Source organism: Pinus tabuliformis, chromosome 4_1 (genome assembly GCF_031772625.1).
Source record: "Pinus tabuliformis cultivar Carrire ecotype Pingquan chromosome 4_1, CPIR1, whole genome shotgun sequence".
NCBI lineage: Eukaryota > Viridiplantae > Streptophyta > Pinopsida > Pinales > Pinaceae > Pinus > Pinus tabuliformis.
Genome location: NC_142303.1, coordinates 83,303,977 through 83,323,167, shown reverse-complemented (window position 1 = coordinate 83,323,167; position 19,191 = coordinate 83,303,977). Strand labels below are relative to the sequence as shown.

General features: G+C 39.0%; 1 protein-coding gene across 1 annotated transcript in view; it reads left to right on the top strand.

Moving 5' to 3' along the window:
• LOC149174295 (uncharacterized) overlaps window positions 1-16,901 on the top strand; it is a 119,007-nt gene extending 102,106 nt beyond the window's left edge. The window contains exon 6 of the mRNA XM_089419291.1: window positions 16,329-16,901. Coding sequence (XP_089275417.1) covers window positions 16,329-16,713 — 385 coding nt within the window. The 3' untranslated portion in view covers window positions 16,714-16,901. The remainder of the gene's footprint in view (window positions 1-16,328) is intronic.
• The last annotated feature ends 2,290 nt before the right edge of the window (window positions 16,902-19,191 follow it).

Below are 19,191 nucleotides of genomic sequence, written 5' to 3'. Positions count from 1 at the left end.
TGGGTTTGTCCAAGTAGCGTATACAATGTGATGTATGATATTTGAAGATGAAGTTGGATCTGGTTATTGTTATGTTGTCTATGTTGTTGACAGGGTTTCAGTGATTCAGTATTGGGTGATTCAGAGATTGATGATGCACGTTGTTTTATGGATCCAGTATGAAAATGTTTGAAACGTGGTCCCGGGAAGATCGTAGAGTTCAGTAGGCTAGCACCTACATACTGGTAAACATATCAGCCAGTACAAGAGCCAGGGGGTTGTAGCTCCCTTCCAGGAGCAGCTGGAGAACGAGTAAAGGTTGGAGCATTCTGTAGGCAGGCACCTACGTACTAGTAAATGGATCGGCTAGTACAAGAGCTAAGAGGGTTGTAGCCCTCTGCAGGTTGTAGCCTGCGTGCTGGTAAAGGACTGCACCAGTACATTGTAAAAGAAGTTTCTTATTAAAGGAAGATAGAAACAAATTGCAGCAGGTGGTTTTCACCCACATTGGGTTTCCACCTTATATCATGGTGTTCATGTGTGTGCCTTATGTGTGATGATCTGTTCTGTTATACTGCACCTGTTTACTGTTAATATGGTTAATAATGTTTTGATGCATTTACTGAAGATAAGCTAACTGAATCATAAGATTACTGCATGTACGCTAGTTGCCCTTAACGAAGTCGCGTATATACGCTGATATCCTTAACTGAAGCTGCATGTATGACTCTGAGTATGAAATTGAAAAGTTTTATCTGATCTGATAATACTGATTCACCCCCCCCCCCCCTCTCAGTATTATTTCCAACAATTGGTATCAGAGCAAGTCCTTCAGAAAAGCTTGATCGCTTGAAGGTAGATCGTTCATCATGAGCAACTACGAGAGAGAAGCATCAATCAGGCCACCGGTTTTTGATGGGACAAACTTCAATTATTGGAAGGTAAGAGTTACTGCCTATCTTCAATCTCTTGGTACAGAAGTTTGGGACATCGTAGAAACAGGCTACACTTTTCCTTCAACTACTCCTACAAATCCAGCCGAGAAAAAGAAGTATGAAACAAATGCGAAAGCAATCAGTACTCTATTAGGATGTATATCCTAATCGGAATTCATGAAGGTAATGCACTATAAATCCGCAAAAGAAATATGGGACAAAATTGTCACGAGCTATGAAGGAGACGAACAGGTAAAGCGTGCTAAACTTCAAACTCTCAGGATTAAGTATGAGACTCTCAGAATGTATAATGATGAAAGTGTGGCTAACTATTTCCTTAGGGTAGATGAGATTGTTAATTGCATGAAAAACTTGGGTGAAGAAATAAAAGAGGCTATTGTGGTTGAAAAGGTTCTAAGATCATTGTCCCCCAAATTTGAATCTAAAGTGTCTGCAATAGAAGAAAAAGAAAATCTACGAATTCTTACTATGTCTCAGCTTCACGGAATTCTAACTGCTTATGAAATGAGAAAAGGAGGTCCATCAGACAGAAGAGAAGATGCTTTCAAGGCTTCAGGCAAAGAAGATTATTATGAAGCAAGTCACGTGCCAGAAGATGAAGAAGAAGAATCAAATTTTGTCAGAAATCTTCAAAGGGGTTCTGGAAGGTTCAGAGGTAAGTTACCTTTTAAATGCTTTGCTTGTGGAAGAGTAGGTCATTATGTTGCCAAATGTCCTCACAAAGATAAGAATGACAAGGGAAAGGAACCTGTTAAATGGAACAAGAAACAGAATGAAAAGAAGAAAAGCTATTACACTTATGAAGATAGTGATGGTCTTTCAAATAGTGACGAAGATGAACAGGGTTATAGATATAAACTTTTAATGGCTTTTGAAGATGATGACTACATGGATGCTATAGATGTAGAAGGCTTTTGTGAAGAAATGAATAATCTCAAAGTTTGCTTAGAAGAGAAAAGTGCTATTATTGATTCTCTACAATGTCAATTGGCAGAAAAGGAAAAACATCTTGAAAAATTGGTATCAGAGCAGGTCCTTTGATAGAAGCTTGATCGCTTGAAGGAGATCCGTGGAACAATGGGAAAGAAGCTTAAGAAGAAAGCTCATAAGAAGAAGAAAACATCTCAGAAGGACTATGACAGTGGATTAGGTATAAGAAGCTCTTCAGATTCAGAATCAGATTCAGAATCATTATCAGGTATGAATGTGTTATTCTCTGATGTTCCAGCTATATTTCCTTGTGAAAGAGATGGAAGTGATAGTGAAACTACTGAACTTGCTCTTATGGGTGAACAAGAAAGATATCAAATAGAGGCAGAATTTAAAAGGCTGACAGACAAAATTAGAGATCAACAAGATCTATTGAACAAAAGGGAATGTGACTTCAAAGAAGAAGCTACCAAACTAAAGGCCCAACTTGAAGAAGGAAACAAGGTAAGAAAACTACTCAAGGACAAGGAAGCCCAATGTCAAAAATTGCAGCATGAAGTGACATCATTAAGAAAAGAAGTCAACGAAAGAAGCACAACCATCAAGAAACTCAAAGATAGATCCAGCTACTATGAAAATCTTGAAGCTACAATCCTCTCACTAAAGGGAGATCTTGAAGAATCAAGGAAGCAGAATGAAGATCTACATCAAGCAATTGAAAAACAAGACAATGAAGTCATCAGCTTAAAATCCCAGCTGGAATGTGTCTTCCAAGTTCGTCAAATGCAGCAGGATTTGAATGAAGAACAAGAAAAGGAGATTCTCAAACTAAGGGAACAAATGGAAGAAGGAAGAAAAGCTGAAGAAGATTTGAAAAAGCAATCTCTTGAAAAGGAAGAACAGCTTCAGGATGAGGTAAATATCTTGAAAGGTAAAATAGAAGAAAAGGATAAGCTTTTACGATTTCAAGATAGCTCTAAAGTCTTGGATGATATTCTTAGTAGTCAAAGATCTCCTGCTATAAAGACTGGTCTTGGTTTCCATGAATCTATTGAAGGTGAATCTAGTTCACAAGGTGAGGCAAGGAATTCTAAAGAGAAATCTAAAGTGATCAATGAAGAAATGAAAGATCCATCTCATCATCAACCAAGGAAAGAGCTTCTTCAAAGAAAATCTTTTACTTCTCCTATGAATAATGTTGAATGTTATGTATGTCATAATCTTGGACATGTTGCAGCCAGATGTGGAAGAAGAAGAGTTCAAGACCATCATGCAGAAAGATCATCACATTCAAGGTACTTTAATGGATATTGCTTTGCTTGCAATAAGTTTGGTCACAAAGCTGCTGATTGCTACAGGAGGCATATGAAACATGTAAGATGTTATGCATGTAACAAACTTGGACATATAGCAAAGGAATGCAGGAACAAAGGGCGGACATCACACCAAAAGGAGAAAACATCATCACACTTGAAGATATGGAAGAAGAAGGAAGTTCAGCCAGAAAGATGTGGCACAGCACAAAATACTCAGGTTCAGCATAACAGAGACATAATAAACTCAGAGGGAGCTGAAGGTGTAAAACTTCAGTGTCCTGAAACTCATACGCAAGTTTCATAAATTGAAGTCGCGTATATACGCGAGTTATACACTGCAAAGTCGCATATATGTCAGTCTGTGGAAAAGCAGTGGGGACAGGCTCAGAAAAGGGGTCTGATATGATTCAATCCAGTATCTGCTCTATTGGTTAACAGTTACAGTCTGCTGAGAATGTCTAGAAATGACTTGATACTTGTAAGATGCTAGAAGTGTTTTAATCCTAACTTGATGATGATGATGTCTTGATGCTTACTACTTATGTATGCATGTTAAGATCTAACAGCAAACAGATGGCACAGGTTGAGGGGGAGAATATGCCTTTAATATTGCATTGTTGGCATTATGGATTAATAGTCCTTGGTGATGTTACTTATATGGCTAAATGATATATCTTGCTATGATGTGGTTGCACTCATGGGGATAAGGATTGTTGTTGTTGATGATATCAAGAAGTTTTGTCAAAAGAGTTTGAGCTCAAGATACATAGTGCTGATACATGGATGACTCCTCAAAGTCACTTTGTTGGAGACATGATGATGAGTTCATATCTATATGATGATAGGTTGATACTTACATATGTTGGTTGATGCAGATGTTCCCAAGTAATGATACTTGAATCATGAAGAGCCTGATGAAATGGCTATGGTGGTTTCACACATGATATAATGTGAATGACTCTGAATTCTGGTCAAAGGGATGAATTGATGCAGACATACCTTGTTATAGGTTGATGACTTATTCTCTACTGGACAGGTTGCTGATATGGAAATTTGTGTACGCGAGTTGGATAAGGACTATCCGCGTATATACGCTTGTTTATGTAGATACAGTCGCGTATATGATAATTTGAAGGAAATCAGTGGGTCAAACTCAGAATGAGAAGATTCTGATATGGGTCTAACAGAGACCATCTGGCACAGGTTCAGGGGGAGCAGATTAACATCTAATAATGCATTGTTGGCTTTTGGTTCTAGTTCACAGCTGTTGCTGGTTTCAGGTGGAACAGAGGTAGATGGAGAACAGAAGGAGAACATGATTGCTGATATATACAGTGATTGACAGATGCTGCTGATAGTAGTTATTGATGATTTGCATAGTCTTGATATTTCATCTCTATGTAATATATCTCTTTTATGTGGTATCTGTTTCATGGTGTCAAGGTCATGTAACGGCCTATATTGGTTTCCCCACTATGCCTGGGATGAAGATGTAATGTAATTGGTTGTCATATGTAAACTTCTGATGTATCCCCACTTAGTTGGGAGGTTGATCCCCACTTGGTTGGGTGAAGGATGTATGTATGAGTCTTTGGTGTTAGGAAGGTCACTTATGATGTATAGAGTTGTGTTCTTTCTTGTAGAACATCTTTTTGCAGATCTTGCCTTCAGTCAGGAAGAGCACACTTCAGCAGTACAGAGACTTGGCATGGACAGATTGGTACACTTTGGCATATACAAAGGGGGAGCACATTTGGAGATTTCAGCAGGTACTCAGGGGGAGTATGGACAGCAGAATGTTTATCAAGGAAAGAGAATATCTTGGTCCACCCTTTGCCCTTGATGTCAAAGGGGGAGAGTGATTTGGTGTTGTTGCCATCAAGTCCAAAGGGGGAGATTGTTGGCATTATGAGACAAGTATTGTACTTGATGGCAACCCTCTCATAGAAGAACATCTCAATTACATATAACTAGATCAATCTACAGATGTGACTAAATGCATGAGATGCAGGACAACTCAAAGGAACAAGAAGATCAAGTTCTAAGTGTGACAAGTTAGCTTTGCCATCAAGTCCAAAGGGGGAGATTGTTGGCATTATGAGACAAGTGTTGTCCTTGATGGCAAATCACACTGATGACAAATCATAGTGCAGAAGGATAACAGCAAGGAATTGATGATTCATATACGCAGGTTCATTAAGCCCAAGTCGCGTATACACGCAGGTTCACTATATACCAAGTCGCGTATACGCAGGTTCGCTATATACCAAGTAGGGTATACACGCAGGTTCATGAATGAAAAGAGCGTACGTGTCGGAAAGCTTACTTTTGGTCCGTGGTAGTTAGTCCTCGGTACTTGAGCCTATGTTTTTGGACCAAAGTATCTCGACAGACGTGTTGATCCCTAGTATTGAGTTGATGGTATTGTTTTACTATGGTTTTGGACCGTGGTATTATGAAAGGCCTAAACCTATATAAGGAGAAGATCATTAGGCCAAAGTGAGTGAGTGAGTAATGAATATTTGATGAAGTGTGAGATCCAAATGCTGGTTATGGGTTGGTGATCTGAACCATGGTTTCACTCATGTGGAGGATGATGAACTATGGAACGGGATCTCAAGGCTTGGAATGATTATCTTCATAGGGTTTGACTGTGGATAGACTAGATCTATTGACGCATGTTTATTGTTATGATCTGGGTATGTTTTGATGTCTGATATAGCTGCGGAATTATAAGTTAGAATTTGCAGATCTGTACGCAGGTTGTCTTTGGCAAAAGAGCGTATACACGCAGGTTGGGTTTGTCCAAGTAGCGTATACAATGTGATGTATGATATTTGAAGATGAAGTTGGATTTGGTTATTGTTATGTTGTCTATGTTGTTGACAGGGTTTCAGTGATTCAGTATTGGGTGATTCAGAGATTGATGATGCAGGTTGTTTTATGGATCCAGTATGAAAATGTATGAAACGTGGTCCCGGGAAGATCGTAGAGTTCAGTAGGCTAGCACCTACGTACTGGTAAACATATCAGCCAGTACAAGAGCCAGGGGGTTGTAGCTCCCTTCCAGGAGCAGCTGGAGAACGAGTAAAGGTTGGAGCATTCTGTAGGCAGGCACCTACGTACTAGTAAATGGATCGGCTAGTACAAGAGCTAAGAGGGTTGTAGCCCTCTGCAGGTTGTAGCCTGCGTGCTGGTAAAGGACTGCACCAGTACATTGTAAAAGAAGTTTCTTATTAAAGGAAGATAGAAACAAATTGCAGCAGGTGGTTTTCACCCACATTGGGTTTCCACCTTATATCATGGTGTTCATGTGTGTGCCTTATGTGATGATCTGTTCTGTTATACTGCACCTGTTTACTGTTAATATGGTTAATAATGTTCTGATGCATTTACTGAAGATAAGCTAACTGAATCATAAGATTACTGCATGTATGCTAGTTGCCCTTAACGAAGTCGCGTATATACGCTAATATCCTTAACTGAAGCTGCGTGTATGAAATTGAAAAGTTTTATCTGATTTGATAATACTGATTCACCCCCCCCTCTCAGTATTATTTCCAACAGGAGGTGTAATACTTGGGCGTGCCTGAAAGGGTTGCAATCTTAACCTGTGGTTGTGATTTCTTTTCTTCGCTGGTCCTTTCTTCTTGTGGCGGTTCTTCCTTGTGGCCATTAGGCTTTTCTTCTTCCTTTGCTTCCTTTTGCGGTGGTTTTTAATCGGTACTTGGAGTGACCCATTCTTCTTCTTTGTTGTTAGAGAGCACTTCGATGTAGTGAATCTTCCCTTTTCCTAAGCAACAATGTCCAAATTTCCATCATTCCCTGCAAGTAAAACATAGCTTTTTTCTCCTTAGTTTGCTTCGAGTTTCCTCATCTAGTTTGTCCCTCTTGGGCCCATCATGTTGGAAAGACTTCATCTCCTTATCTTTTGGAGTAATGAAAGGCTTGGATGGAGCCTTAGATTTAGTGGCTGCCTTTCCCATGTCTCGAGTCTTCTTGATGGCTTCTTTAAGAGTGGCGGGATTCAATACCTTGACCCATCCTTGTAGGAGCTCAGCTAATGCTTTGGTGAAAAGCGTAACTAATCACTCTTCAAATATATCTGTTACCATAATTGCTGTGCATTCAAATTCTACAATAAACTCTTCATGTGACCCTGTTTGTTTAAGTAGTGTCGGTTCTCTGAAGTGGATGTTTGGGTTCTTTCTATCGAATCTTTCTATTAGTCTTTGTCTAAAATCTTCATAAGAAGTAATGTTGGCATGACCCAAAGTTACTAGACCATGATACCACCACTCATGTGCTTCCCCTTCTAAGTGTAATGTGGAAAATTGGATTGTGTCTACTTCAGCCATAGGATTGAGCTTGAAGTAGGTGTCCAATTTTTGCACCCAAGCCCTTGCTGTACATTTAGATGATCCATCAAATGAGGGTATAGGAAGTTTACTCACCTTGCGAGCTAGTTCCCCATTAAGCTATCCCCAGAGCTATTCATGTATCGAAAGTTGCTGTACTCATTGAAGGTCATAATTGCTCAAGTATTTTTGTCCAATCTTGCATAATCTTGAACATAGTTGTTAAGAAGTTGATTTGGTTCAACTGCTTCTTGGGCTGTTGGCACATGTTTATCTGTGAATTGTGGTAGAAGTGGTTAACTGCCCTTTCTGTTGTTTGCTTGGTTGATGGGTGGACTAGGATTATGGTTTCCACTTCTCTCCGTGGTAGTTCTATTGGTGGAAGCGACATTTGGCTATCTTGTGACGTGATCCATCAACATTACGATTTGTTGCTGCCCTTGGGTCAATACCTATGCTATCTACTGCTACCCTTGAAGCATTTGTTGCCCTTGCTCATGCAGTTGTTGATGCATTTCCTGCTATCACTATATCAATTCTTGAAGTAGAATACCAGGGTCATGTTCTCCTTGTCCTGTTCTATCTCCCATGGCGGAACGGTGGGTATTCCTCTTTTTCCTTATAGTAACATTGCTTGTATCCGTAGGAACCATGCACGATTCATATACTCATGACTGGCAGGATGCCAGGGTCTGATACCTCTCTAATCTTGAACATAGTTGTTAAGGAGTTGATTTGGTTCAACTGCTTCTTGGGCTGTTGGCACATGATTATCTGTGAATTGTGGTAGAAGTGGTTGACTGCTCTTTTTGTTGTTTGCTTGGTTGATGGGTGGGCTAGGATTATGGTTTCCACTTCTCTCCGTGGTAGTTCTATTGGTGGAAGCAACATTTGGCTGTCTTGTGAGGTGACCCATCAACATTGCGATTTGTTGCTGCCCTTGGGTCAATAGTAAATACCTATGCTATCTGCTGCTGCCCTTGAAGCATTTGTTGCCCTTGCTCATGTAGCTGTTGATGCATTTGCTGCTATCACTATATCAATTCCTGAAGTAGAATACTAGGGTCATGTTCTCCTTGTCCTGTTCTATCTCCCATGGCGGAACGGTGGTTATTCCTCTTTTTCCTTATAGTGACATTGCTTGTATCCGTAGGAACCATGCACGATTCATATACTCATGACTGGCAGGATGCCAGGCTCTGATACCTCTCTAATGGGGCAGTATAATTTTGCCCTAGTTTTCCCTAGGGTTTTTATAGAATACACAATTCAAAGGTATCAATCAACACTGTAGTTCATATTGTGGATTTTGCAATTTCAATTGCAACTGTAGAGGGACTCTGTGATGACAGTGCTAAACACATTCACTAAAATTTCAAGGTTTAGAAACCAATTCACAATTATGATACTTCAACCATTCACAACAACATAACTATCGATAACTGTTGAAAAATGTGTAACTAGGTTCGGTCTTCATAAATATGAAATGTACTTTTGAATCTTGTGTATTGTAAAATGAAAGAAAATTATTATTGTTGTTTTTGTAGCATGGGTTTCATGCTCAAGGCCTTTTATTTTCGAGGACAAGCACACATTGAGTGCTTCTAGGGTTTGTCCTAATGTCAAGATGTCAAAAGAGTCATTGTCATATGAAGAAGACCCGATTGGGCACATTGTAACTTGTAAAAGGAATTATTTTTGTATTTAAAAGAGTCAAAATACCCTCCAAGACCATGTCGGCCTGGCAGTTAAGAAGTCGGCCTAAATTAAGGTACTTCATCCACCTTGGAAGCTTATATATAGGAGGGAACTTGACCTCCTATAGACAATCATTCATCCTCTCATCATTCAAGCGAAGGAGAAGAAGAAGAAAGGCAACAAAGAAGGAAGGATGAAAGGACAAGTGTTTGGGTTGTTTTCTCTCTCTCTCTTTTCACAAGCACGAAAGGAGGCTTGGGTTTCACTGTTGCAAGATCGAACTTGAAGGAATTGTAGAAAGAGGGTCAAAGGAAGGTCTATTAGGTTATCGTCAAGCCCTAGAAGGAGAAACCCAAGCGAAGGTCAAAAGAAGCTTTGGAAGCCCTAATTTGCTCACACGCGTGAAGGCAACAACTGTTATTGGGGGCCAAAAATTTCAAACCTGCAATAGAGGCCGAAATTCTGTAGCTGGGGGTTGAAGTTGTGCTGTTGGAAGAGATTTGATTGGGTTTGACTTGAACAAAGGAAGCACATCATCAAGAAGGTCGGACTTGGCCTTAGAAGGGTATTGGTCTTGGTCTAGAGGTCTTGGAATTTGTCATTTGAATAATCTATAATAAAAGAAGAGATTTGTGGGTTTTCCTCTCAAGTGGAGAGGTTTTGGCCTTGGCTTGCAGCCTATATCCTGTGTTCTTGTGTACTATTGGTCTTCTTGTTTTGGTAGCTGTTTGATCATAAGAATAACATAATAATACGAGAAGAAGCTAATAAGTAAGAAAAAGTAAAAAGACACCACAAGCAGTTATCAAGTTTAAGAGAAGTCATCTTAACTATAGCCCTTTAGATTTCTCAACGTGGTATCAGAGCTAAGGTTGGCTAAGGGCATGATAATGATCAATACATCCTTGAAGAAGTCTTTGAAGCACTGTTCTATGGTAGCAAGTCATCTGAAGAAAGGTATCAAAGCATTATGGAATCTCCTATTATCCATCAAAGATAGAATGACCAAGACTTCTATAAAGGATGAAGGACTATTCTCAACACTTACTGACACATTTGAAGATGAGAATATTAGGGTCATCGACAGTGGAACATCAAGACATATGATAGGTGAGAACAAACAACTAAAGACCTCATCAAGAGGAAAATCCTCCTACTCCGTTGAACTTGGTGACAAGAAGAGTTATCTTGTGAGAGGAATTGGATCAACCTTGCTAGAGCTAGAGAATGCAGGAAATATTCATCTCAACAACATCCCATTTGTTCTAGGTTTACAAAAGGATTACTTTCTATTTCATGTCTAGAAGATAAAGGGGATAGAGTTGCTTTTATAGATGGAAACGTTTTAGTATGGGATAAAAACTCTCACATAAAAAATGCAAAGATGATTGGGATTCATGAAGGAAGACTCTACAGATTGTTGACTCCTCTCTCTCAAGCTTTGGTTCACATTGAAGTAAGTCCATGTGAACTTTGGCATAGAAGGTTTGGACACCTTCACTACAAAATCTTACCAACTCTAAATTCAATGGTGAATGGCATCCCTGAACTCAAGGAGGATCATGGAGGAGTATGCAAGGGATGTGCATTAGGTAGAAATGTTAAGAGACCGTTTAGAAGCAGTGCTTCAAGGTCAAAAGAAATATCGGATCTCATTCATTCTGATGTCTGTGGTCCTGTCTTCAAAGTCTCTTGGAGGTCATCTATATTATGTAACATTCATTGATAACCACTGAAGGAAAACTTAGTTCTATTTGTTGAAGACCAAGGATGAAGTATTCAACAAATTTTAAAAATTCAAAGCTGATGTGGAGAACCTTACAGAAAGAAGGATAAAGATCTTAAGATCTCACAAAGTAGAAGAATACACTTCAAGGGAACTCATAGCTTTCAGGAATGAGGCTGGGATTAAGAGGGCGCTGAGAGACCCATACAATCTCGAACAAAATGGAGTTGCTGAATGAAAGAAGCAATCTATTGAAGAAAGTGTAAGGGCCATGTTACATGATCAAAATTTGCCAAAATTGCTGTGGGGTGAAGCAACAAAGACTGTTGTATATATTCAAAATCTAAGTCCTCACGGATCACTAGACAACACGACTCTTGAAGAAGCATTCATTGGGAAGAAACCAAGCTTGGACCATGTCTGAATATTTGGTTGTCTTGTCTATATTCACATTCCAAAGTATAAGAGAAAGAAGTTGGATCCTACAAGCATGAAGGGAATATTTGTTGGCTACAGTAATACTTCAAAGGCATATAGGATATACGTAAAGGAAGGACATCGAATAGAAGTAAGCCGAGATGTAACCTTTGATGAAAGTATTGCATCCAAAAAATCAAAGGACCTCTCGATGGACTCTGATGATGAAGAACTTCCAATATTTGAGGAAGAATGCACAAGGGAGGAAGAAAACTCAAATCATGAAGATGAAGGTCCCAGAGAACCTGTGCAACTTGTGGTCATCCTTGAAAACAAAAAAAGACTTGATTGGTTGAAGTCTACTCATTTAGATGCATAAGGACATAGAGCAGCCAAAGGCACATTCAGGGAAAGTAAGAAGCCCAAAAGATATTTTGGGTATGCAGCCTATATGACGAAGTTAATAGAAGCAGAACCATTCACCTTTGAAGAGGCTGTGAAACATCAAGAATTAAAAGATGTCATGAATGAAGAGTACCAATCTATAATGAAAAATGGAGTTTCTCTTCAGTTTGAGAATTTCCATGCAACATTTATGAATACCTCCCTAGTTAATAGGGAGTGTTGAAAATTATGTAACTAGGTTCGGTCTTCATAAATATGAAATGTACTTTTGAATCTTGTATATTATATTATTATAAAATGAAAGAAAATTATTATTATTGTTTTTGTAGCATGGGTTTCATGCTCAAGGTCTTTTATTTTAGAGGTCAAGCACCTATGGAGTGCTTCTAGGGTTTGTCATAGGGTCAAGATGTCAAAAGAGTCATTGTCATATGAAGAAGACCCCATTGGGCACATTGTAACTTATAAAAAGAATTATTTTTGTATTTAAAAGAGTCAAAATACCCTCCAAGATCAAGTCGTCCTGGCAACTGAGAAGTCGGCCTAAATTAGGGTACTTCATCCACCTTGGAAGCCTATATATAGGAGGGAACTCGATCTCCTAGAGACAATCATTCATTCTCTCATCATTCAAGCGAAGGAGAAGAAAAAGAAGGGCAATGAAGAAGGAAGGACAAACGGACAAGTGTTTGGGTTTTTTTCTCTCTCACTTTTCACACGTGCGAAGGAAGGAGGCTAGGGTTTTGCTGCTACATGATCGAACTTGAAGGAATTGTAGAAAGAAGGTCGAAGGAAGGTCTACTAGGTCATCCTTAAGCCCTAGAAGAAGGAGAAACACAAGCAAAGGTCAAAAGAAGCTTTGGTAGCTCTAATCTGCTCACATGTGTGAAGACAGCCACTATTACTGAGCGCTGAAAATTTCAGACCTGCAGTAGAGGTTGAAATTCTGTAGCTCGGGGTCGAAGTTGTGCTACTGGAAGAGATTTGACTGGGTTTGACTTGGACAAAGGAAGCACATCATCAAGAAGGTCGAACTTGGTCTTGGAAGGGGATTGGTCTTGGTCTAGAGGTCTTGGAATTCACCATTTGAAGAATCTATAAGAAGAGAAGAGATTTGTGGGTTTTTCTCTCAAGTGAAGAGGTTTTGGCTCTGGCTTGCGGCCTATATCCTGTGTTCTTGTGTACTATTGATCTTCTTGTTTTGGTAGCTGTTTGATGATAAGAATAACGTAATAATACGAGAAGACACTAATAAGTAAGAAAAAGTAAAAAGACAACACAAGCAGTTACCAAGTTTAAGAGAAGTCATATTAACTATAACCCTTTAGATTTCTCAACAATAACAACTAGCAACATTGCACAATAATCAATTTATAATTTCCAATACAAATTTCATAGATATTTAGTAGACTTCAATTAGACAGGCTTCAATATATGTATATTCCTAATTCCCTTACTATTTCAAAACTCCTAATTATTAGTCTGTCATGGATACTTCTGTTAGGAGGACGAATCCCTTGATTTGCTGACAAAAACCCTTTGTTGTCAAGAGCAGCTAATTATAAACTCTCAATAACCCAATGATGCACAATAAACTAGTAAAAATTCAGATAATTACTCCAGAGTAGGGGATCGGATCTACGGTGAAAGCCCTAATTGCAGGACTAGGGTTTGGCCCTGTATACGTCGGGTGCCCATAGAGAGCCCAACTCACTTAGGTAGAAACTCACATCAGACTAGAACAAGATTTAATTATTAATGTCTTTCTTGAATTACGTCCTGTGCTGATAGTCAGTTTTCAACAGAAAAGTGCATGACCTCCTGCGCTTAGAGAATTTCGTTCCGCTTAAATATTTAATCACGTGCCAATCAAAATGCAAGGTGACTTCGCTCGTTTTTCCAGGTTCGTCCTTGTGCCCAAAAGATCTACGCTATTCTTCAAAGATCTTCGCTACCTTTTAGAAAGTTTTTCTCGTTGCCCAAAATAAGATTCTTGTGTCCAAACTGAGAAATTAATCTAGCAGAGTTTCCGCTTCTACTTAAAAGAATTTTCTGTACCAAACAAGGGAAGAGAAGTCTTATGCTGTTTCACAAAAGATCCAGATTACCCTCCAAGAAGATTTTGCTGCTTCAAACTAGAAAACCTTGTGCCCAAATCAGAGAAAAATAACAAGCCTTCAAGAACTGCATTCTTCCCTTAAAAGGATTCCTATGCCCAAATAGAGAAAAGAGAGAATTGGTCAACTAGGGTGGAATCTTTCACCACCAAAATTGACAAGAGAAAAAATGGGGTCTTAAAACCCTCCGAGCAAAAAGCTCAAAAACAGAATGAAATTAACCACACTTGATGCATCCAAATGAATTCAAACCTCCTCTATTTGTAGATTTCTAAGGGGTTTCATCTCTTTTTAATTGATTGAGTGAACCTTACTCAAAACCCCAATTTTGGGTTTTTTCGCTCGGCTGACAGAGAATTTGCCCAATAATGGGTATTTTGGGGTTTTTTATCCCCTTTATGAAGGACTGTAGCCTGGATGGGTAGGCTAATAAGTCCTATTTGTCCTCAATTCGTAGATGACATTACATTTGCTCACTGTGTGTCTAGCTCCCTTGGCCTAACCTTTATTTTATAAGCTTGAGTTGTTAACTGAATCCACAACACTAATCTCCAAAGCAATTGATGGTTGAGATTATATCTCACTTCATTTGAGATCAATGGTTGAGATTAATCTAATTCACCAATGGAAAAACCTTTGCATTTTATTAGATTAACTCACGTTTTTTCTTATAAAAAGAAATTATTTTAATCACTAAAGTAATTGCTAAGGTTAAGGGTGTATTAGGTGACTCCTGCACACTTAAACACTTAGGCTTGTGCTGAAGTACCTGCCTGAGCTACAAACATCAACACATTGCTGCAAAATGCCACATGCTAGCGAATAGTTGTTTCCTAGGGCAATATTGTCCTTGGTTATTCTTAGAGACTAGGGTTTCCAACATAATTTCCTTGCTTGTACAGTAACGAAATATTAGGTCACTCAATAGTAGAGCACATAAATAAGCAATATAGTCCACAATAAATAGCAATGTTCATTCAACTAGTAATATGATATTCCATTTATCACAGTACCGTAACTCAATCATCAACAATTTTGACAACAGTTCTAGTATTCAGTCCTTGCCTAACAGAGTTCTATCAACATTCAATCTCCTACAACATGACCTGAATTAGTTTGCAAATTTGACAAAGGGGTGTCCGGATTCCGAACAGCCTCGGGACAAACTCCGATCTCTGCTACAAAAAATGACCAAGAAACCCACTGAGTTCCGACTCCAGGAAAGAGGGGGTCGAGCCGCCTCTGGAATTGACCGAACTGCTCAGGAAAATGGCCAAATTCTGTCTCCAATCTGCCTCAGGAAATGCTTTCAAACTCTGTTTCAGGAGCACCAATTTGTCTCAAGAACGTTTGGTCTGTCACAAAGTATAAACAACCCTCTGAATTGCCTCAGGAAGCACCAGAATTCTGCTTAGATGGTCTCGGTCTACCTCAGCAAAGTTGTCTCTGTCTCACATAGTCTCAGCCTCAGAGAGTCTCTGTCTGCCTCAGGTAATTAGTCATTGTTTTGCCTCAGAACAGATTCGCATAGCCTCAAGAAGTGGGGGTGCTGAATCCTGTCTCAAAACTAGGCCATGGGGCTGAACTGGCCTCAGAAATGTCCACCAAGAATTTTCCCAGAATGAACCTGCAATTTTGCTACAGAAAGCCAATCCGCATCAAGGAAGTGAGTATGAATACCTGCCCTAAAGAATATGCCATGTGCCAGAACAAGGGAAAATTCAAAATATTCAATTCTCAGACCAAACAGAATAGCTCCAATGATCTGTGCCAGAACAAGAAAAAGGTGACTAGGTAGGGTGGGATCACCTCCACCGAAAGTGGTCAAGAAGAGAAAGGGGTCTTAAAACCGTCAGAGCCTCAGGCTCAAAGAAAGCAGAGACAAATTAGTCCAATCCAATGATGATCAAATAATTCTAACTCTTGTATTTATAGATTTCCTTGTGGGGGTTTCTCCTCCTTAATTAATTAAGAGGGGATCATGGCAACTCCCAACTTTGAGCTTTTCGCCCCAGCTGCCCCAAAAACTTGTCCCTTGTTGCTGAAACATTGGGTATTTTGGGTTTTCCCCTTTATCAAAGACTATAGACTATGGGGATTGATAGGCTACTTCGCCCCTTGGGGCAGTTAATACTCTGGGGACTTTACAATAGGTCTAAATTCTTACACTATTCATCATCAGCTATTAAATCCTTAGAAAAAATGAAAAACATAAACTGCATATTTCTGCGATCAGTGTATATCGAAAATTTAAATTTGATTCCGAAAGACAAATGGATGCCATTGTTCTCATAATGTATAGTATGGATTTGTTTGGATTTTGTTCTATTATTTTGAGAAAGCAAAAAATTTCTAAGGTATAGAATCTAGAATCTAGATCATTGAACTTGTTTTTCCGATCTGATTCTGATATTCATGTCGAGCAGGTTCAGTCCCGAGGCATTGAGTATTCAATTCTCAAAGGGTCTCCTCGGCTGGTTGGCTCAGTTATTTCTGTTACGATTGTCATTATATACACTCGGTGGTGGAGAAGCTCCAATTTTAGACCTCGTTGCATATGGGGGCTATGCTTTTGTGGGCGTAGCTCTTTCTCTTTTGGCACGGATTGTTTGGAATTATTCGTACTATGTTGTGATGCCTTGGACGTGCTTGTGCATGGGAATTTTCTTGGTTAAGACCATGAAGAGAATCTTATTTGCTGAGGCTAGGAGTTATGATAGAGATTCAAGCAGGCATCACTACCTTCTGCTTTTCATGGCAGTTGCTCAATTTCCTTTGTTCTTGTGGCTTGGATATACCATGGTGGCCTAATTCAATTTATTTTGATACCATCTAGTGTTTCTTGACATGATAGAAAGCTGTAATCATATATTCATGTTCTTTGAGGCAGACGAGATATGACTTTGGGGTGCAATTTCTTAGAACGAATTTATAGTACAAGTTAGTGACATTACATTGGACATTAATTTTTTTGAAAGGAATTTGCTATATTTTGTGTAGTTCAGTTATTTATTTGATTTCAGTAGTACACATGCACATGTTCTGAGTCTTGCTAATATCATTTGAATAAACAGTTCTTTACAAGTTTTAAAATATGTTTATTTGCGCTACAAGAACAAGTTTGAAAGATTTGAAAGGTATGATGGTATCCACAAGGTGTTATAATGTTAATATTGATCAAAATCAATATAATCAATATTTTGTGTAGTTCAGTTCTTTATTTTATTTCAGTGGTACTCGTGCACATATTCTGAGTCTTGCTAATATCATATGAATAAACAGTTCTTTACAAGTTTTAAAATATGTTTATTTATGCTAGGTGAGAAGTTGTTAGAGAGATCACCAAGTTAGATTTTAGGTCAATCTTGTCTATGTGTTATGTTTTATCTCCGTTACTTGTTACTTGATAGCCGCTCAGTAGGAATTATTGCCGGATTTATCTTTGCGAATGTGGCTTTCAGATAGCTTCTTTTGTGCCCAGTGGGAATGTTCTGAACCAACTCGAGTCCACAGTGAGCATGAGAATAGCATTGGAATGAGAACTGAACCAACTTGAGTCCACAGTTAGCATGAGATTAGCATTGGAATGAGAAATGATGAGAATAAGGTCAACGTGTACCTCATAATCTTTGATCATTATATAATCAAGTGAAAGAAGCTACAAAATGTATGGTGGCAAACATCTCTCTTGTTCTCTCTTATTGTATTTTGTACAATGTATGAATTTTAATGATGAAAAGCAAGTTATGCACTTAAATCTTGCTCTCTCTCTTATTATGCTGATAGGAGTTTCATTGTGAATCTGTTGTTCGCAGAGTTTTGTCTCCCCTTTTGTTTTCCACCATTGGTTCGAGCAAACAGCTTTCAGCCAGGAATGGTGGTTCGAGCAACAGCTGTCAGCCAGGAATGGTGGTTCGAGCAACAACTGTCAGCCTACATCGACAGAGGTGTGAGATTGTTGCAAGCCTGAACACTTTTCCTCCTCGGAATTGTTGAAGAATGTAACTGGTGTCGGTCTTCATAATTGTATTTGTCAAAAGGAATTTTATTATTAAAGAAATTGACTTATTAAAGCATGGGTTTCATGCTTGGGTCAATGTTTTCTAGGTCAAAGTCTCCATTGAAGGCTTCTAGGTTTTGTCTCGAGTCAATAGTCATTATCATTTTTATTAGACCCTTCTTGGGCTTTTGTATCATGTAAAAATAATTATTTTTGAGTCAAAAAGGTCATTTGTCACCTCCACACCAAGTCGGCCCTATCCTCATGAAGTCGGCCTGGATTAGGGCTATTCGATCTAGCAGAAATGCTATATATAGAGAGACAACTCGACCTATTTGAAGGATTCACTCAACAAGTTCGATCTACAAGAAAAAGAAGCAGAAAAAGAGAGTGAAGTTGCTGGAGAAGGAAAGAAGAAGCTGGGAAGACCTAAATCGAGTTCTTGGGCAATCTATCTCTCACATGTGCGAAGTTTCTGGGCTGTTGCTACAGCTGGAAATCTAAATCTACTGCAGGTTTGAAAATCTGAAGCTTGGGGCTGAAAATCTGTAGCTGGGGGGGGGGGGGGGGGGCGAAATTCTCTATTGTAGCTGCAACTGGGAAGCTGACACTTGGAAACTTTGGCAGGGGTCATCTACAAGGAGGAAGGGCTGACTTGGTGTATGAAGTCTGTGTCTAGGTCTAAAGGGTCATGGATTGTCTCATCTTGATTTACTAGTGAAAGAGTTGGACTGGGTTTTCCCCTAGATAGGGGTTTTGCCCTAGCTGAGTGCCTACATCTTGTGCCCCTTGTTGTGATCTTCTTTGTTTGGCATTTGTCTTGATGAAAGGAACATAATAAATTGAAAGAAGAACTAATAAGAAGAAAAGAGCAATCACAAGAAAATGTCAAAGTCTGAGAGAAATCTTCCTAAAGAAACTAATCTGTATAATGTCCTTGATTTCTCAACAGGAACCCTCTATGCTTTGTTGAATGCTATCACCTGCAATACCCAAACAATATCTTCACAAATTTTCAATGTGACATCACGGCGGAGGGCGGAAGCGGTGGTTTGTTCATTGATTTGCTGCGGCAGCGAGCTGTGCCCTGTTCTTGTCTGTGATGAGATGTTCAGATTCTTGGCAATGCTGCCGGAGGATGTTAGATGATCCAAAAATACAATTTTTATCATAGGTTATAAAATTAGAATAAAATAATTATTAATTTAAGATATTAAATTAATAATTATTATTTTAGAATGTTTAATTATTTAATGGAGATTCTTAGAATTAGCTTATTGTTGTAACTA